Below are 21,703 nucleotides of genomic sequence, written 5' to 3'. Positions count from 1 at the left end.
TAATATTTTCCAACCATGGATGGTCCAAAAATATATATTAAAAATATTTTATAATGAATTTTGATCTAAAATTAAATGGGTTAAAAATTAATTATAAACCTAAAGATAAAAAGAGGCCCAATTATGTTAAAAAAAGAAGACTGATCTACTTAGCAAATGGAGCAGCCCAAATCGTCCATAGAGCTAATCCAATCAGTTGATTTTAGTTGATTTCCACACTTGCACATTTCTATCATTCCAAACCTCAATCTTAGATCGAAAAATTCTAAAAATTTTCCATTTTAATTACTCTTTAAATTTTTAAAATTAACAAATTTATGTTATCTAAATAAGTGATTTAAATTAATTAATATTTTATATAATTAAGTTACTTAATATTTAAAAATAGAGCTCACATGATATTAATATTTATTGACCTAAAACAGTTGTTAAGTTTACAAGATTCAAAGTATCAATAGAAGTGAATGCAGAAGTGGGCACTCTGCAGTAACTGGGACAACCATAATGAAAAAAAGGGGACCTCAAAGTTGTTTACATTGTTCAATGTCTCTATGTTTATAGAGCCTACCTATAATCTAATATTTTCAAAATAAATACAATTAGTGATTTTAGTTCTAACACACCCTAATGAAGATTCCTTACCTCTTGTATTTTAAAGATTAGATCTTTCACCATTAAATTCCCCCTATAAACTTAACCCGTAAAACTAACCATACAAAGGTTTTACAATTCAAATACACTCTCACAAATGATATTCCTTACTAAAAAAATAAGTACTCTAAAACAATACTCAGTTCAAAACCTATACAAATCTCTCAATTATATAAAAGTTATTGAGATTTACTAACATATTTTCTAAAAATAGTTAAAATAGCTAAATACAATATAATATTCAATAACCAAAGTAAAACGAATTGTTGACAAATAAGTCTTTAAGTTTCGACCTAATCTAACTTCCTTAGTCTAAGGGATTCAATATAAACAATCCGATCATATCTTTTAAATATGTTTCTCCAAGTGAATTCATATTCATTGATGGACTTGAATCGTTCTACTGTATCAACACAACCCAAAGATTTGGTTCAATAAATTGTCAATCTTCCAAATATGACATCTTGTTTTTTTGTCACAGTGGTAAAAGAAGTGGCACACCCACTTTGACAATTTTTTAAACAAAACAAATTTAAAACATGAAGCTTAATCAACAATCAAACAAAGCTCCCCTTCAACATAATTCCCATAATCTAACAATGTTTGAAATTTGCATTAGTAATAAAAACACCATAATTATAGCTAAGTAAGTTGTGGCTCAAGTAAAATCATTCATTCAATAACTTGCAGTTCATCAAGGTTTAGAGTTCAAATTACAAAAACCCCAAAAACGATTGAAAGAGATTAACAAATTAATAAAATAAAGGCAAATACAGCAACAACATCAGTTTCCCCCTCAGCTAGCACAATTATCTCCCCCCTTTTTGCCAATTCAATTTTTATAAAGAAGAAAAAGGATATCAGTATAGAGGGCCTTTTGTCTATCTCTTATCTTTGAACAACCTTGGCTTCTACTCTAAATTTGGAAATATGTCGATCATTGGCTTTGATATAGGAAGTAAGCTTGTTAGTTATCCTCTTTTAGATTCTAGAAAGAATAGGCTTGGGCCTAAGGAAGTAGGCACTTTTCGCTTCTTAGGCACTTCTTGTTGATCATCTTTTTTAGTATTCATTGGTCCATACCTTCCAACTACTTGTATGAAAACTTGATCTTAGGCATTGACTTCAGTGGCAGGGAAAATGCAAGGGTCTTGTTTGAAAAGGACTTGAAAAATTAAGGATGTGTTATGTAGTTATGATCACTAACCCGAGAACCAGATAAGGTTTGATTCGCCTATTCGCGACTCGACTACGCCCTACCAGATGGATGCGTACAAGCCTTATAGTGAGAAGTTAGCAAGGGGAGCTCGTGGTTTTAGCTCGCACATGCCAGGGGTTACTCGCAAAGGGAGCTCGTGGTCTCAGCTCGTATATACCTAAGGAATTCGCATATAGGGGCCACGAAGTCCAGCAAGCAGCCCAGGACAGTACATGTATCCAACATGAATATAGTCTACTAAGAACATCAGTTCCATGAACCATAACCATGTATATAAATATTCGATTATCCCCTATAATAAGACACAACGAAAAATTACTCAGCAATTGGTACAGTGAGCATGGATAGATTTTAAACCAGCAGATTTCTTTCAGTTTGAGAAAATTTTTTCACAAAAATTACAATGGCTCACCCAAATGAAAACTTCCTTGTTAATCTTTCATCCAGACAAGTTGTAGCCTTGGGTTCCGGTGGTCAACTTAACAGGGCAGACCTGTTTGCCAACTGGTTTGTCGATCGACCAGAGAACTTTGGCAGTGCGGCTTATCAGGGAGTTTTTGGTCCGTTGGACTTGAACATATCCTCTGGTCACGGTCTAGCACTCCCTTCTAACCAGGAAACATTGCCACAATAGTTTCTTGCTCTTCAGGAGTAGATGAAGTTAACGAGAGAACAAATGGCTACACAGGATGCATGGTTCGAGTAGCAACTGACTTTCCAACAAGAGTTACTAAAGCAGAACGAGGAGTTAAGAAGGAAGGTGCATTCTGACAATTATTATTTCTACAATAATGTGAATACGCAGAACGAAAGTTCAGGCATGCATGCGAAAGAATAGAAAAACGAGATAGATGAGTTACGATGAGATGTGAGAACGTTGCACCCCGAGTCTCAAGACATGGATTGACTTTTCTATTCTAACAATCTGTTGGCCCTTAAGATAGCAACAATGAACTTGCCACGTGATTTTAAGGTCTCAAAAGACATGTTCAAAGGGATGAGAGACTAACGAGCCCACCTGATGTAGTACACTGATTATATGAACATGCTAGGAGCATCAAATTCGGAAAAATACAAGGCTTTTTCCACGACACTTAAAGGAAATGCGAAGGATTGGTATTTGTCCCTTCCTCAAAGCTCAGTTTGAAGTTTCTCCCAGTTGGGCCAAATATTCCTAAGAAGATTCAGGGCCTATAGGGCGATGATGAGCATGCTTATGGGGTTGATATCTGTGAAACATAGAGAAGGCGAGTCTCTCCAAGACTACGTGAAACGGTTTCATGTAATGAATTTGAACATGAAAAACTTAGAGGATCAGTGGGTTATCGATGCTTTCATTATGGGGGTACAGAATGACCATGTGTCGTACTCCTTTGCTGATATTAGACCCAGAGTTTGGTAAACCTGTACGAACGAGCCCATAAGTTCGCAGAGCTAGAGGAGATTAAAAGGGCGTCGTGTAGCATCTTTCAAAGAGAAGGCAGATAGTTTAGGAATCGTAAGAGAGCTCAGAACAAGTAGGCTCCCTAACCAGTTATTGCAAGCACGAGGTGATAGGCAGCAGAAAGCACAAACGCAAGGTAATTCTTTCAAAGCTCCTCAAAGGTCTCAACCAGAACATACCAGGAAGTACATTCCCTAGGGTAGGTTCAAAGTTTACACTCTTTTGAATGCTACCTATACTTACATTTTGAACTAGGTGAAGAGTCTCAGTATCCTGCCCAAACCATCTCCAATAAGGCATAGGACAAGAAGGTCAAATTCAAAAGACAAAAGTGCCTTCTATAATGATGTTGGGCATATGACTGAATATTGTTTCACTTTGAAGGATGATATTAAAGAGGCAGTGTGAAATTGTGAACTCATAGAATTTGTTGATCAAGGTACTTACCAGTAGGTTCAGGGTTCGCGTGGTGATCCTTAGGGTAAACAAAAGGCCAAATGCACCATTCATGTGATTATAGGTATAGATGAATATTGGTAGGTTATAATGCAAAGAGAAAGGCTCACATAAGAAGTGTAATGTCTGTTAGCGCCCCTAAGAGTTCATGTTATCAATGAAGATGGAGTGTTGAATTTGGTAATAATGATGAAGAGTTTGTCTGTGATAAAGACGAAAATGATCTGATGGTTGCTTCTACGATGATCACAGGTTTTGAGGTCAAAAGGATACTTGTAGATAGTGAGAGTGTAGTGGACGTGCTATCTTGGAAAGCATATCAAAAAATGGGGTTGAAAGAGTAAGCTTTATCTAAAGCAAGCACGTTTTGGAAACAATCTAGTCAAGGTGAAGGGCTTTATCACTTTGCCAATCACCTTGGGGGATGGCAAATATACGACTACGAAGTACGTTCAGCTTTTTTTGTAGATCATCCCATGGCGTACAATGTCATCTTTGGGCGCCCAATAAAGAGGATGACAAAAATGGTAGCTGTAATATACTGATTTTGGGCCTAGTCGGAATAGTGGTTTCGTGACCACAAAATCCGAGATATAAATATTTATTTTATGATTATTTTAAGGTCTATGATATGATTGCATGATTGTGTGAAAATTTTGTGAAGAAATTTTATGCATAAAGTGCTTAATTTGAAATTTGGGACTAAATTGAATAAATTGCAAAACTTGTGTTCTAGAAGTATTTTGCATAAAATTGAATTAGATTATTAATTAGAGGTCCTTAAAGAGTAATTTTACCAATTTCTAAGTCTATGGACAAAATTGGACATGGATGGAATTTTTGGAAAGTTTAGTAGTAAGGGCATTTTGGTCATTTAGGGTAAAATGAATTAAAATACAAAATTAAAAGCCAATTTTGCTCATCTTCAACCCCATGGCCGAATATAGCAAGGAGAAACCATGGCTAGGGTTTTCAAGCTTCCAAGCTCGATTGTAAGTCCGTTCTACCCTCGTTTTAATGATTTTTACGTTTTTGGAGTCCCTAGCTCGATTTAGCTTATGCTAGCAATAATTTAACCTAGGTTTATATTTGGAAAAATACCCATAGGTGAAATTTGTGTATTTTGGTGTTTTATGATAGAATATGAAGTTTTAGATTATGTTAGACAACTTGTGCTACTCGGTTTTAAGTGAAAACGAGCAAAGGGCTTAATCGGTAAAAATACCTAATAGTCATAAGTACATGTTAGAGTGAGAATTTGATGTTGCCATAGAAGGAAAAATGATCAGCATGTCATAAAACATAAGAAAATAGGCTGAATTTTAATTTACGAGCTTTGGGGCAAAAGTGTAAATATGCAAAAGTTTAGGGGCAAAATTGTAATTTTCCCAAAATATGATTTTGGGTCAATTTGAATAATGTGAGTCCTAATTAGACTATATTTTAAATGATAGAGCAAGGTAAACTGAAATTGGGCTAAAATGGGAAAATACCAAGTTGTGGACGAAATGGTAAAATAGCCATTTTCATACATACGAGGTAAGTTCATGTGTAAATAAAGTAGCATAATTGTTATTTTAAGTTATTGATGTTAATTATATGCTATGCTGAATTTTATTATGAAATGTATGCTTTGTGGTTAATTTCAAATAATATGTAAATTATGTGAACTACTTGTTAAATATAATTGTTACCGAGTATTGATTTCGGCATTCTACGGAAGACGGCAAGGATAAGTGTTCAAGGAAAAATCCCGTTTGAACCTTAGGAATAGATTAGGATACAAGTGACATGTCACTAGGATGGTTGAGCATCCGAACTCGTTGAGTTGAGTCCAAGTTCACTTATGGATGCGAATGTCCGAACTCGTTGAGTTGAGTCCGAGTTCGTGAGATGTAACTAGGCATCCGAACTCGTTGAGTTGAGTCCGAGTTCACTTATGGATGCGAACTCCCGAGCTCATTGAGTTGAGTCCGAGTTCACTTATGGGCGGGTTACATGGTAGCTTGGCTACATATGTGGCACTTATGTGCAAACTTTCCATGTATCCGAATTATATTCCGATGTGTTCAACGGGTAAAGTTCTACTTAAATGGAGGAATACTCAAGATGAAAGGGACGTATTGGTAAGTGTTGTGAAATGGATACTTTGAACAGGTATGTACTTAACCCTCGGGTTGAAAACTCGATATAACAACAATATGGTAAGATGATAAATGAAAAGGTGATATGAATGTCTTGGTGATGATTATGCAAATGATGTTTTATGTTTGCTTATATGGTTATGTTACTTGCTATTTGCATGTGAGCTTACTAAGCATTTATGCTTACTCCTCCTTTTCATTCCTTGTAGTGTTGACAAGCCAGCTCGGAAATCGGAAACGGTCGGAGGCACGCCACACTATCCGTATACCATCTTGGCATAATGGCTTGTATATTTTGAGTATGGCATGTATAGCATTATAATCATTTTGTATATATGGTCTTATGATATGGTTATTGAGTGGTATGGAAATAGAAATGCTTGGTAATGATTAGCCATTGGAATGGCTAATCATGATCATATTTGGTATTATGTATGTCAAATTGCTAGCTAATCCATGGAAACCATGAAATAGGTAAAATTTACCATAAAATAGATTCAGACAACAGCAGTGACATGAGTTTGAAAAATCACTAAAAATAGTAGAAATGGAATTAAATAATGAATACATTATGGAATCGAAGTTTGATGAGTCTATTTTCATATGGAATAAGCAAAACAGGTATATGAGCTATATTTTATGAGATGTTTAAATTTTTGTGAAACAGGGCCAGAGCGATTTCTGGATCCCCTGTTCTGACTTTGGAAATTCACCATAAATTTTACAAAGATAATTAGAAGTCATGATTTATATGTACAGATTCCTTATTGAGTCTAGTTTTATTAGAGATAAACGGCATAGTCATTGAAGCTCTGTACAGGAGATATCTGATTCGTAATACACTAAGGTCAGAGTAGTTGAACCCTGAAACAGGGAGACTTTAACTAATAAACTGTACTAATTGGCCCAACCAAAATTCTAGAAAAAATTAGTAGATATATATATGAGTCTAGTTTCAGGAAAAATTTACGGAATTGGATTTCGAGTTTCGTAACTCGAGATATGATTTTTAAAGCGACTGTGATGCAGTTAGCCAGCTTGTCTGGAAATTTTAAAATGAATTGTATGAGCTGTTTAATTAATGAATTAAGTCCGTTAACATCTCGTGTTCGACTCCGGCAACGGTCTCGGGTACGGGGTGTTACATTTAGTGGTATCAGAGCAGGTTTAGTCGGTTCTCAGACTAACCTAGCATGTGTAAAAGTTTAGCTATACATGCCACTGATCTGTGATAGTATGATGTCTTCCGACGCGTATAAGTACCGTCTTATTTAGACAGGGTACTCTCCAACCGAGCTGCGCCAACCATGTTCAATGTTAAGTAAAGGTATTTGAGTAAAATTATGATTATGATAAGTCTCGGTTCAGAAAAGTATGAATAAAGGTTTATGATACATATGTGATAATATGTGAGATGAAAGTTCATGTTGTGATAAATATTCATATTTGCTTAATGCTCATATGATGTAGTGTATGTGGCTTACTTGATAAGATGAACGGAATAAATAGAAAGTAGTAGAGGTATGAATAAAGGTCATAATATTATGATACGAATGAAAATGTCCTTGTCTTGATTGGATGTCGAATGTTGATGAATGTTAATGGTATATAATTTTTATGAGGTAAAGGATTATAATGAAATGAACTTATCTATGTTAAATTGTTGGACTGAATTGTATGATTGTAATGATATGTACATGATAATGCACGAAATGAAAGTTGTGATTGTGATGCAAATATTTATGTTTGTTTGGCCTTATATAATGTCATGAGCATGAATTAATTTAATTAATTGAATGGATAAGTAAAGCTGTCTAGAAAACATAGAATGTATGCATAAGTATATTGTCCAAATGGGACAATAGGAAAATTGGTGTAAGCCAACATGAATGAATGACATGATTTTGATGATGTTACTATGATGATGGAAGTTGTGTCATATGTGTATGTATAAGAAAGTCGAGTCGAGGTCCTACAACCCTCCCCTTATCAAGTGGTACTTATAATGGAATTTCATGAGATTTGTATTGAATAAGTTTCTGTTGAAAACCCAAAGAGTTCAAAGGATAGAATAATTATAAGTATGATCCGAGATTGAAAATGAGCTGATAAGTAAAGTTAGAGCCGAAAGTATCGGATTGACGTAAAAATTATTGGAGTTATGCATCGTCCTAGTTAGAAAAGGAATTCTCCTTGGTAAATCGAATTACTCAAGTGCAAGGTCGAGAAAAGTGTAAATCAAATTTATTCAGAATTGGCCTTTTTAGTGAATGGTTTAATATAAAATTTGTGACGGCAGAACTAGTTGGGGAAATGATATTTCAAATGTGAATTATCCGAGTGTGACAGCTTATGACCGGACAGATTTAGCGATCTCTTTTGAGATGTTCTATGTGTTCACCCGTTCTCGAAATATTTCTATGGCTATTGATCTTCAAGAAATTATTGTTATATGGGAATGTCTTCTAATTCGGTGTTGGATGAAAGCATTGGTAGTCTGACTGGTTTATAATTTATATTGCTCTATTTTATCGGGTATTCTATTTCATTTTGTCTGATAAGAATTGATGAGAGAATTCATATGATATTATGATTTTGTTTCTTCTACTTGATGCTTCATCTGATATATATGTATGGGAAGATATATTGATCTTGTTATATTTGATTTTAGTGGGATTAAATGATGTTTTCTTTTGGACTTTCTTTTTGATTTCAGTGGGATTAAATGATGTTTTCTTTTGGACTTTCTTTCTTTGAAGAATTATCAGGGTATTCTGCATTTTCTCTATGAATTTGGTTTTCGATTCTCCCAAGCATAGTATCGTATCTTGGGTTTCTTTATCCCGGATCTCTTTATTCGGATTTCTTTATTCCGGTTTCTCTATCTTGGATTTCTTTATTCGGTTTTCTTGTTATCTTTGTTCCATAATTTGTCAATTACGACTCATGTTCGAAGTACGTTCTTCAGCTCGTGATAATCATGTCAAATATGACTATACTTCTAATTTGATCTTGGTAATGTGGTGATTTTAGTATTGGGATTTTTTCTAATTTCGTAAGGATTTGACATCGAGAAAGGCATAGGTGATAAAAGCGCGAGTTTTAGTCGGTATGGTAAATTATTTATTTTAAAGATTACATGTGACAATTATGTCAGGATTATTTTTCCCAAGTTTGATAATAGAATTTCATTTTGTACGGATAAAAGAGTAAATAGTTTGAACGAGAAGTGTATATTTATTAGAAAGAGTTGAATATTAGTTTAAGTCACTACGAATGATAAGGTTTCCATCTTGTGAAAGCTGAAAAGTTTATTACATGTTGACAGAGTTCGGATAGATGAAAATATTGGTAACCGAAGCGTCTGAACTAGACTAGTCTACATTGAGCAATGACTTTCTGAATTTCAGTAATGTATTATTGTATGAATTGTGATGTGTTTCAAGACAGTGAGGTAATGTGATAGTTTAGAGCATCTGATGTTACATAAAATCGGAGTTGTTAAAGGGGTTAAAGCCGAGCATTGGGATCTATCAAAATTATCCTTGTCAATGTTGATATTGGGATGGAAATGAGAAGGATTATTCTTGAGGCCATATCAGAATTATTTCTATGGCGGAAAAAGGAAAATGGGATGTATCCTATTGTTAAATGTTTGGCGAGATCTATAAATCACATCTGTATTGAATGAATTCCTACTCATCAGATTCATGGAATTTCAGGTCTCTTTGATTGTTGGATTTCTTAGAATTCCGGTCTCCATTAAATCAAGTTGAGATTCGGGTTTTATGTCATGATATCATGGGAAATTAAGAAGGGTTGAAAATTTAAGAACAGTTGAGAGTTGAGACTGTAAGCTTTTAGATCATATGAGAAATTGAAGAGATGTATTGGAGGTACAGTCTAAGTGCAAGTTCTTCGGCACCAAATATGAGATTAAAAGTGAAGACCACTTTTCTGGTAAGATTTTCGGGGACGAAAATCCCTGAAGGGGGGAGAGTTGTAATATCCTGATTTTGGGCCTAGTCGGAATAGTGGTTTCGTGACCACAAAATCCGAGATATAAATAATTATTTTATGATTATTTTAAGGTCTATGATATGATTGCATGATTGTGTGAAAATTTCGTGAAGAAATTTTATGCATAAAGTGCTTAATTTGAAATTTGGGACTAAATTGAATAAATTGCAAAACTTGTGTTCTAGAAGTATTTTGCATAAAATTGAATTAGATTATTAATTAGAGGTCCTTAAAGAGTAATTTTACCAATTTCTAAGTCTATGGACAAAAATTGGACATGGATGGAATTTTTGGAAAGTTTAGTAGTAAGGGCATTTTGGTCATTTAGGGTAAAATAAATTAAAATACAAAATTAAAAGCCAATTTTGCTCATCTTCAACCCCATGGCCGAATATAGCAAGGAGAAACCATGGCTAGGGTTTTCAAGCTTCCAAGCTCGATTGTAAGTTCGTTTCTACCCTCGCTTTTAATGATTTTTACGTTTTTAGAGTCCCTAGAGCTCGATTTAGCTTATGCTAGCAATAATTTAACCTAGGTTTATATTTGGAAAAATACCCATAGGTGAAATTTGTGTATTTTGGTGTTTTATGATAGAATATGAAGTTTTAAATTATGTTAGACAACTTGTGCTACTCGATTTTAAGTGAAAACGAGCAAAAGGGCTTAATCAAGAAAATACCTAATAGTCATAAGTACATGTTAGAGTGAGAATTTGATGTTGCCATAGAAGGAAAAATGATCAGCATGTCATAAAACATAAGAAAATAGGCTGAATTTTAATTTACGAGCTTTGGGGCAAAAGTGTAAATATGCAAAAGTTTAGGGGCAAAATTGTAATTTTTCTAAAATATGATTTTGGGTCAATTTGAATAATGTGAGTCCTAATTAGACTATATTTTAAATGATAGAGCAAGGAAAACTGAAATTCGGGCTAAAATGGGGAAAATACCAAGTTGTGGACGAAATGGTAAAAATAGCCATTTTCGCATACGAGGTAAGTTCATGTGTAAATAAAGTAGCATAATTGTTATTTTTAAGTTATTGATGTTAATTATATGCTATGCTGAATTTTATTATGAAATGTATGCTTTGTGGTTAATTTCAAATAATATGTAAATTATGTGAACTACTTGTTAAATATAATTGTTACCGAGTATTGATTTCGGCATTCTACGGAAGACGGCAAGGATAAGTGTTCAAGGAAAAAGCCCGTTTGAACCTTAGGAATATATTAGGATACAAGTGACATGTCACTAGGATGGTTGAGCATCCGAACTCGTTGAGTTGAGTCCAAGTTCACTTATGGATGCGAATGTCCGAACTCGTTGAGTTGAGTCCGAGTTCGTGAGATGTAACTAGGCATCCGAACTCGTTGAGTTGAGTCCGAGTTCACTTATGGATGCGAACGCCTGAGCTCGTTGAGTTGAGTTCGAGTTCACTTATGGGCGGGTTACATGGTAGCTTGGCTACATATGTGGCACTTATGTGCAAACTTTCCATGTATCCGAATTATATTCCGATGTGTTCAACGGGTAAAGTTCTACTCAAATGGAGGAATACTCAAGATGAAAGGGACGTATTGGTAAGTGTTGTGAAATGGATACTTTGAACAGGTATGTACTTAACCCTCGGGTTGAAAACTCGATATAACAACAATATGGTAAGATGATAAATGAAAAGGTGATATGAATGTCTTGGTGATGATTATGCAAATGATGTTTTATGTTTGCTTATATGGTTATGTTACTTGCTATTTGCATGTGAGCTTACTAAGCATTTATGCTTACTCCTCCTTTTCATTCCTTGTAGTGTTGACAAGCCAGCTCGAAATCGGAAACGGTCGGAGGCACGCCACACTATCCGTATACCATCTTGGCATAATGGCTTGTATATTTTGAGTATGGCATGTATAGCATTATAATCATTTTGTATATATGGTCTTATGATATGGTTATTGAGTGGTATGGAAATAGAAATGCTTGGTAATGATTAGCCATTGGAATGGCTAATCATGATCATATTTGGTATTATGTATGTCAAATGCTAGCTAATCCATGGAAACCATGAAATAGGTAAAATTTACCATAAAATAGATTCAGACAACAGCAGTGACGTGAGTTTGAAAAATCACTAAAAATAGTAGAAATGGAATTAAATAATGAATGCATTATGGAATCGAAGTTTGATGAGTCTATTTTCATATGGAATAAGCAAAACAGGTATATGAGCTATATTTTATGAGATGTTTAAATTTTTGTGAAACAGGGCCAGAGCGATTTCTGGATCCCCTGTTCTGACTTTGGAAATTCACCATAAATTTTACAAAGATAATTAGAAGTCATGTTTTATATGTACAGATTCCTTGTTGAGTCTAGTTTTATTAGAGATAAACGGCATAGTCATTGAAGCTCTGTACAGGAGATATCTGATTCGTAATACACTGAGGTCAGAGTAGTTGAACCCTGAAACAGGGAGACTTTAACTAATAAACTGTACTAATTGGCCCAACCAAAATTCTAGAAAAAATTAGTAGATATATATATGAGTCTAGTTTCAGGAAAAATTTACGGAATTGGATTTCGAGTTTCGTAACTCGAGATATGATTTTAAAGCGACTGTGATGCAGTTAGCCAGCTTGTCTGGAAATTTTAAAATGAATTGTATGAGCTGTTTAATTAATGAATTAAGTCCGTTAACATCTCGTGTTCGACTCCGGCAACGGTCTCGGGTATGGGGTGTTACAGTAGCTGCAACGACCTTTCTTAAGATCAAGTTTCCAATAAGAAAAGGGGTAGGGTTCTAGGGATCGGATCAGAGAATTGTGAGGCAATTTCACATGTTATCTTTTAAACAGGAACGAGAGCTTGCAACTGGGGGACATACTTCGCAGGGGGCAGAGTTAGTGAGTTAAGCCTTGGACTTAGACAACTTGGATACGTGGGATGAAGAGAATGCTTTGATTGTGTATTGGTAGATTGGTACTTAATAGGTGAACTTGATAAATGGTATGCATGTTATATTTTGGCAAGATAATGGATATATGTAATTGACCATTTAGGTAGTTTTTTTAGAGGTGATTTTGGCATATTTTTAAAATGATCATTTGAGATGCCCAAGAGCTTAGGATTTTTGGTAATGAAATTGCATGATATAGACTTGGTTGTGATTGGTTTGAACGCCTATTGATGATATGGTCATATGTTGTTTGGTATGTGTAGGTTGATATTACATTGGGTGAGAATAAGGCTTGGAAAATGGCCTATTTTTGTCCACAAGGGCAGAGATACGGGTGTGTCTAAGCCTTGTGTGACATACGGTCAGGTGACACGGCCATGTGTCCTCTTATACTTATTTAAAAACCAAGTCAATAGCTTCACACGGCCTAGCACATTGGCCCTGTGGCACAAGCCAGTATACCCTCCAGTTTTTACACGGCCTGGCACACGAGTGTATGGCTTGGCCTTGTGGCACAAGTCAGTATACCCTCTAGTTTTCACACGACCTAGCACACGAGTGTTTGAGTGTAACACCCCTTACCCACATTCGATGCCTGAATAGAGTACAAGGCATTACTAGACTCACACACAACAAATCATACAATTTCAAGTCATAAATTTGCGTCTAAATTAAAACCATTCACACATACTTATAACGTCCCTATACGAACCTATGAGGCCCAAAACATGTTTTGGGAATGGTTTGGGACTAAACCGAGAACTTTAGAAATTTTTTTACAATACTTAGATTTTTTTGCCCAAAACAAGGGTCACGCTCCCATGTATTTTGGGACACGCCAGTGTGGGCAGGCCGTGTGGTCACACATGCTGTGTCCCGACTTCGTGTAACTCTCTGACTTGTAACCCATGAACAAATTAAGATCACACGACTAAGTCACACGCCCGTGTGCTAAGTTGTGTGGAAAATTAATTTTTATAAAATAGGTGTGAACTTCATATGGCCAGGGCACACGCCTGTGTTCGAGGCCGTACCATCCACACGGCTAAGGCACATGCCCGTGTCTCTGCCCGAGTGCTTAATTCTGAGCATTCTGTTTCCCAAAATTAAGGTGCAAGGGGCACACGGCCTATACACATACCCATGGGGCAGACCGTGTGCCGCACAGGGCCTAGACACATGCCCGTGTGTCTATCCGTGTGGACAAAAAAAGGCTATTTTTCAAGCCATTTGCCACTCTTATTCACACATACACTTACACCAAATCAAATATACAAAACATGGCATACTTAGGCAACCAAACATCTATAATCATGGTTAAATCATATCAATACAATACCATCCACTATCATACTCACAACATTTATCATGTTCCAAATTAATCATGCTAATTTCACATATACAAAGTATCATTAAACTACTTTCATGACACCTATTTGTGCATAAGATTATCATCTCACCAATAAAGTGTATTTCCAAACATTTCACATTCATGCTAAAAATCACACTCCATCATACACCAAGCATACCATGACCATAACACCAAAGAAATTGGCACATATACATATATAAATGGGCTTACAACCATTTTAGCCAAAATAAGCCAATTACATGGCTAAATACCAAATCAACTTAAACAAATATAAGCCAATACATTTGGCCAAATCAAATGACACATATAACAAAATGACCAAGTCCCTATACATGCCATACTTTCAAAATACTAAGATCATCAAATACCCAAAATAACAGTTTTGATAGTGTAAGGCGAATCTCCGACTATCTCCAATCCGAGCTATCTTGGCAACACTATAAAAACATGAAAAATAAACGGAGTAAGCTACATAGCTTAGTAAGCTTGTATGCAAGAAATAAACAACTTACCATACGTGTAACATTCAAATAATATAACATAATTAAATGTACATTTACCATAGTCTCATGATCATAACTTATTCCATCACAAATCTTACTTCATATTCATTATTTCAAGCATTCAATGGATATGAGCTTTATGTACATACCTGTACTATCTAGAAATGAAGTTACACATAATCTTATCTTTGATATACTCATGAGCCATTCGAAATAAAAATGTTGGATACTTGAGATTCTTGCACACTAAGTGCCACATATGTAGCCAATGCTACCTCAATCTCATATTACATAGTTGCTCGCTATAGAACTATCATCGAGCCTGCTCACACAATCTGTCAGTCAAGACGTAGCTACGCGGTGCTGCTCACACAAGCTGTCAAGTATCCGCAACATATGGCGGTATATTTAGCCACCGATAGGACGTACAAGACCAGCACTCGGATCACATAACCACATAACACATAATGACCCTAGTGACATGTCACTTGTATCCTACCCTATTCCTAAGGTTCAACGAGATTTCTCACTCGTTGATTCATCTTCGGACTTGTTAATAAGATTAAGCTCATCCATATTTATCAAACATACAATTCATGCAATATTAAAGCAATAAAATACAATCATATTAAAGCTTATTTTTAACATACGAACTTACCTCGGTACAAAATGGCTAATTGTTCTATTTAGTCCACAACTTTGTTCTTTCTCTGGTCTAGGTCAGAACCTCTTCTTGATCTATAATATCAAATTTAACTCATTCAATTATCACATTATTCAATTTAATCCCAAAAACAACTTATGGCAAAAATTACATTTTTGCCCTTAACTTTTCAACTTTTTACATTTTAGTCCCTAGGCTCGTAAAATAATTTTCATTCGATTTCTTCATTATCCAAGCCTAGCCAAATATTATTAGTACACATATCAGCCCACATTTTTCATTTATTCACATTTTTACACATATTTTACAACTTTTACAAATAAGTCCTTATTTGACATTTTCATCAAAAATACTTGGTAAATGTTGTTTATCTAACACCAAACATACATTTTCTACCATTAGCCATCAAAATACACAAATATTCAACATGGTTAAAAATTTAGACTTCATCTTTCTTTCAAATTAGTCCTTGAAATAGCTAGATTAGGTTGAGACAACTTAAAAAACATGAAAATCATTAAAAACGGGGCAAGAACGGACTTACAATCGAGCTTAAAAGTGGCCAAAACCCTAGCTATGGAGACTCTTCAAGTTCAACACAAGGGGGATGAAATTAGAAAAACGAACATCTTTTATTTGTTAAATTTTATCTTTATTAGCCAAATGACCAAAATGCCATTCATTTAAAACTTTGAAATTTTATCTAACCATGTCTATTTTTGTCCAACTTAAAGTATAATGGTATAATTACCATTTAAGGATCTCCAATTTAAAATTTCATAGTAATTAAACACCTCTAGCTTCTAGAACACATATTTTGCACCTATTGCAATTTAGTCATATTAGTCAAATTGGACACTTTATCGATAAAATTTCTTAACGAAATTTTCACACAATCATTCAATCATACTGTAGACCCTAAAGAAATAATGAAATTAACATTTCTACTTCGTATTTGTGGTTCTGAAGCCACTATTCTGATTTAACCCAAAAACGGGTTGTTACAGTGAGGCCACTTCATAGGGTACATGGCCTGGCACACGAGCGTGTGACTGGCCATGTGACCTAAGTCAGTGAGTTACACAGAGTATGACATGGGGTCAATGAGTTAACAATGAGTAGCATAAATTGTAGAAAGTGATGAAGCATGGATTGTACCTTTCTCTAGCCAGGTCAGGTGCACATTATTAGTGATTGTAGTAGCAGTTTGGTTCATGGTCTCATCAGACGACCATGTTTTAACAGTAGCAATTTAGTATATTCTTGACTACTGATGGGTAAACTCATACCACCACCTCTTACAACCATATTTTTGACAAGGGTTTAACAAACCTTACAAATTATATCAGCCCATTGTTCTCAAGAATTGTGTCGATCTCATAGTCAGTAAAACTTGTTTCATCAATGTTTTGCTCTTTAATATAACTTTTCTTTGCTAGAGACAAATACCTTTTAGAACAAACAAGGGATAAGAATACTTGGTTCCTCTTTTCCATCAGTCTTTCCTCTTCTTTTCTGGAAGCATCAGCAAGCAGCTTTGGCACTTTAGCTTGTTTCATTTTCTTGTTCCTCTGTTGTGCAGAGAGAGGAATGTTAGGGCGCTCAGTTCTGGTACTCCTTGTAATGACATTCCTCAATGGTACATCTTCATCAAAGCTTCACTCAGTGGATAGTTTTTGAATAATTTGTCGAATCATCATAGCTATATGTGATAATCTTTCTTTTATTGCTTGGTTTCTCAACAACTAGAGCCTTTCCATTATATTTCTTCTTGGCAACTGTTATGTCGGCAAACTTCTTTGTCATGATAGAGCGAGTTCTCCTTCTAGTGGAAGGGGTGCTTCCGAAAGTGCATGTGATAATAACTAATATAAAATTCTAATCATATCAACTCTTTTTGAGACAATGCCTAGAACTACTCATAGCCCATCCCCAATCCATAAATAGGAGAATAATGTGCTTCAGCGCACTTGAACCTACATCCTCCTGCATTGGCAACAATGCTTATACCAATTGAGTTAAGACTCAATCAACTATTATATTATTTAAACTTAAATTGATTAATATTTAAAAATAGAGTGCATGTGATAATAATCAAATTCAAAGTTAATAAAACTTAAATAAGAAATTCTAATTACTTGAATAAAATAAAATTTATTAAAGGAAACTTTTCAATATTTAATAATATATAAAGGAATAATTATATATAATTTTAAAATTCTAAAAAAACTATTGATATAAATGATAAAGAATTCTTTAGGTTTAATAGCATAAAAACTTTTAAAAGACTAAAATTTTTAAATATTAAGTCATTAATTATTAAAATATTGTATAAAATAATATTAAATGATTAACAACACAACAGTCAACTTTATAATTATAATTATATTTTTAGCTTTAATATCTTAAGCTTTTGATATAATTACATTTAAAAATATTTTATCACCAAATTATTTAGTGACCAAATATTTTCAAAAACTTGCAAGTACTCAAAATATGTTTCAAATGTGTTTCAACTTAACCAAATTTTTTTAGTCAATATTGAAGTGTTTTAAGATTTATAAAATATTTTAAAGACATTTTGGTAGCTAAGTATCAATACTAGGGTCTAGGTATCGAAACTGATGGAAAATAATTATTGAGTGATGAATGATAATTGTATCTCTTAATTTAATAATACATTTTCCCATACAGTTGTATCTTTTGAAAAATGCATCTCTTGGTTTAATATTGAATTTTTTCATTCATTGTCTCTATTCACTCATGTCTATTAATTTTTCAACAAACCTCTTCATTCATTTCCTCTTCTCTATATAAAACCAAGTTAGGAGATTTCTAAAACATATCATCAAAACTACCAATATAAAAAATTCTTTCTAAATTCATTTCTCCTGGTAATAGAGAAAGGCAAGATTGTATTCGATTGATCACTGTTGTTGTGCTCCTACTGTGATCGTTTATTGTTGTATCTTGAAAGACAGACATCCAACGTAGCTCAAAGCACCAAGGAGAGGACGAATCTGTTTTAAGAAAACTGTTTATACAAGCCTCGAAAAAAATTCTTTTTCTAATTTTTAACTTTGTCCAATTACAGGTATTCTGTTGTGTTACTACTTATCACTATTACTGACATATTAATACTATATACGATATCAGATATTCGTACAGAAACATTACAAGTCAGAATTATAATGATAAGCTCATTATCAATACATGTTATATATGTATCAATACCTACCTGGTCCATTGACTAGTTTTAGTCAAAGGTGTCAACACTTCTTTGGTATGTATCGATACATTTTATATAAGTTTTGTACGACTCTTTTGTAGGTTAAACCGATAGAAAGGATACAGAGGCAAAACGGGGAAGCAAAATGAAGACTTGAACATTATGGCAAAGAGTCTAGGCTGGCCTTATAACTTCCTTAGGGAAATAAATTATTTTGGGATGATGTCTATCCCCATAATTTCCTCGATGAAATCAATTATTTTTTGGGATGATGTCTGGCTCCATAATTTTCTCGGGGAAATCAATTATGCATGTTGATGGCAAGACTGATAACTTTCTCAAGGAAATCAATTAATTGATGTCCAATCATAATGTGCACATCCAAATTAATTCACTCCAAACTTCTTTGTAGCTTGAAGAGTCTCCTTACAGAAAACTCTTGTCAAGGTCTTCCCCATGTCACTTCATAGCATATTTCAGACTCCAGGAGGGAACTATTGTTATACCATGCATGCAATATCGTGTCACGAGTCTGATGCCAAACAAGGTATTGGAGTTGGAAAGGACCAATGTCAGACAGGACTAACATCGTCAAACCATGGCATAGAGCAAATAGACGAAACAGAGAGAAGGAGCCAATCCCAAGGCACCTTGGAACTTAAGAAGGGGAGAATTATCATGTGTGAGAGAGGAGTAAGCATTAAAGGGCACTTTGGGAGACATTTTTTGGAACTTGGTACTTCATTATCTTCATCCCTTTTGCCATCTCTGAAAATACCTTCAACTCTAAACTAACTTAAGTACTAAAAAGCGATCGGAGTGCCTATTCCGACGCCCCCTTAGCACACCTTTCATTTTACAGATCTGTCCATCTCTCATAATTCCCCTTAGCCCACATATTTACCAGCTTGAAGGAGACACTAACAGAGGTAACAACAATAAGAGATTGGACTGATTTTTGCTAAGGAGACTGGCATTCCAGCAGTGACTGTCGAGACAGATTGGCTGCAAGCATTTAAAGAATTACAAGTCATATGGTACAACATCAAACGTAGGGAGCCTCATTGATGAAATTCTGATCTTGGGAAGCCAGATGAAATGTTTCTCATGGTCATTTGACAGAAAAAAAAAAATGGGAATAAGGTGGCAGATATGTTGGGTCAATACGAGTTATCTGTATGGTTATAGGAAGGTCCTTGTTTCTTAATGGATAATATCCGAGCTGATTTTTGTGAAGCTGCAATGAAGCATTTTATTGATCAGAATAACATTTTATTTTAATATTAACCAAACAAGATTTAGGATACATTTTTCTTTTCGTAAAGCAAGATGTTATTCATCACATTCCCATGTTCCATTAATACTGAAGAAAGACTTGCAAATAAACCTTAATTTGACACACCACTTAAATGAATGGATCACTGGCCAGCAGCAAAAGCCTCGACGGGGAAAGTTTTGGTGATACCAGCAAGACTCTTGAAATGGATCTTTTCTGGTTGTTTATCATCAATGGTGATCTCACTCACAGGCGCCCACAACATCAACTCCTTGGCCTTGACTCCCTTGAGTTTCTTGATCCTTTTCTTCTCGACAATGCCATTGATGTCAGTGTCATAACTCACCAACTTGCTGATCATCTTGAACTCATGCTCCACCTTCTTCTCTTGCACAATCCACATGTACCCAGTGTCCTTCACGTAACCCACTTCAACAACGTTAGCCAAAGGGAGAAGCCCTTCAGGAAGCTCGAACTCCTTCAAAATGGAAACTGCCATTTTCATTCCTTCCACTTGACCTATCTTCACGATGCCTCCTTCCTTTTTATCTGCCATGTTTGCTCAATATTAGAAACAAGTATAGTTAAAGCTTGGATTTGTGGAGGGAAAAGGGGTAACGACTAAGTCTAATATATACAGCTTTGGAGGTAAATGTGGGACAAGATTACTGGGGGGAGAAAACCAAGTTTAGTTGCATTGATGTGTTCGCCATCCTCTATATTTTTCATCAGCTAATGATAATGAAAATTTGAAAATGGCCTTTGTTCTTTCACATTATTTTCCTCACCTTTCTGTCAATATTCTTTTAATTTATCCATACCACATAAATAATATTAAATTTTAAGTAACTTAGATTAATAAACCATATCAAACTTCTCATTTAATCCGCATCCATTTTATAATAATAAAATATTTATAACATTTCCTTAAATATTCATCGATAAATAACTTATCTTGTTAAAATCTTACTAAAATAATAATTTTATAAGAAAAAAATCTTAATAGAAGAAAAAGAATACATATATCTATAATAGACATAATATAATACCTTATATTTTAATTTAAAATGGTTGGATATAATGGAACTTTTTTTATATGTATTTGAGTGATCTCTAGGCATGTAGTTTGTATGCCATGATCGGAAGGACTTTGGCAACAATTTTGAAGTGTTTTAGGTTACTCCATAAGTGACGTCGTGACTTAGGAGTCTCCATGTTACGACCTCGGCTCTATCACATTGCGACTTAATTAGATAGTCAGTGGTACCACGATGTTCCCTGCTTTGGTGTTGCAACCTCTTACTTTGTTTCAACCTTAAACTGTTTTATGTCGTTTTAACTTTACAAGGCTCATTTTAGGTTCCGACTATATCGATTAATTCTAAATTAATTTAAAATTATTTAAAATTGTTTTTAAACTTTCAATTTGTCTAAAACATATTTTAATTATTTTATAAAAATATTTTAAGGTTTTAAATCTTAAATAAATTTGAAATTTCTTACTTGTATATGCTCGATGGTATCTCTCATCTATACTGATTATCGAAACAGATAAAAGGTGTTACAAAAATATTTGTAAAAAGGATTTTAAATAAACAAATCTTGTCATGAAATCATCTAAAATGTATTAATTTAGTTTTATTTAAAATTGAAGAGATGTTGATTAATAAAAGTTAACTTTTTTAATAATAAATATGGTTTAAATAAAAAATTTATATTTTATTTGATGAGGTGAGTTTCAACATTTAATGAAGAAAGGTGTAATATTAC

At 34.3% G+C, this 21,703-nt stretch overlaps 1 protein-coding gene across 1 annotated transcript; it reads right to left on the bottom strand.

The window, feature by feature from the left end:
- Positions 1–19,907: 19,907 nt before the first annotated feature.
- Positions 19,908–20,604, bottom strand: LOC108456514 (uncharacterized). Its single transcript, XM_017755073.2, has one exon. It carries the CDS (start codon positions 20,487–20,489, stop codon positions 20,076–20,078), a length of 414 nt encoding a protein of 137 aa, XP_017610562.1. The 5' UTR covers positions 20,490–20,604; the 3' UTR covers positions 19,908–20,075.
- Positions 20,605–21,703: the final 1,099 nt, after the last annotated feature.

The sequence above is a fragment of the Gossypium arboreum genome, chromosome 9 (assembly GCF_025698485.1).
Source record: "Gossypium arboreum isolate Shixiya-1 chromosome 9, ASM2569848v2, whole genome shotgun sequence".
In the NCBI taxonomy this organism is placed as follows: domain Eukaryota; kingdom Viridiplantae; phylum Streptophyta; class Magnoliopsida; order Malvales; family Malvaceae; genus Gossypium; species Gossypium arboreum.
The sequence above is the reverse complement of the archived record's forward strand: the minus strand, read 5'-3'. Positions and strand labels throughout refer to the sequence as shown.

Excerpts from the sequence above, each read along its gene's own strand:
- LOC108456514 (XM_017755073.2), bottom strand. The coding sequence starts at position 20,489 with ATGGCAGATAAAAAGGAAGGAGGCATCGTGAAGATAGGTCAAGTGGAA.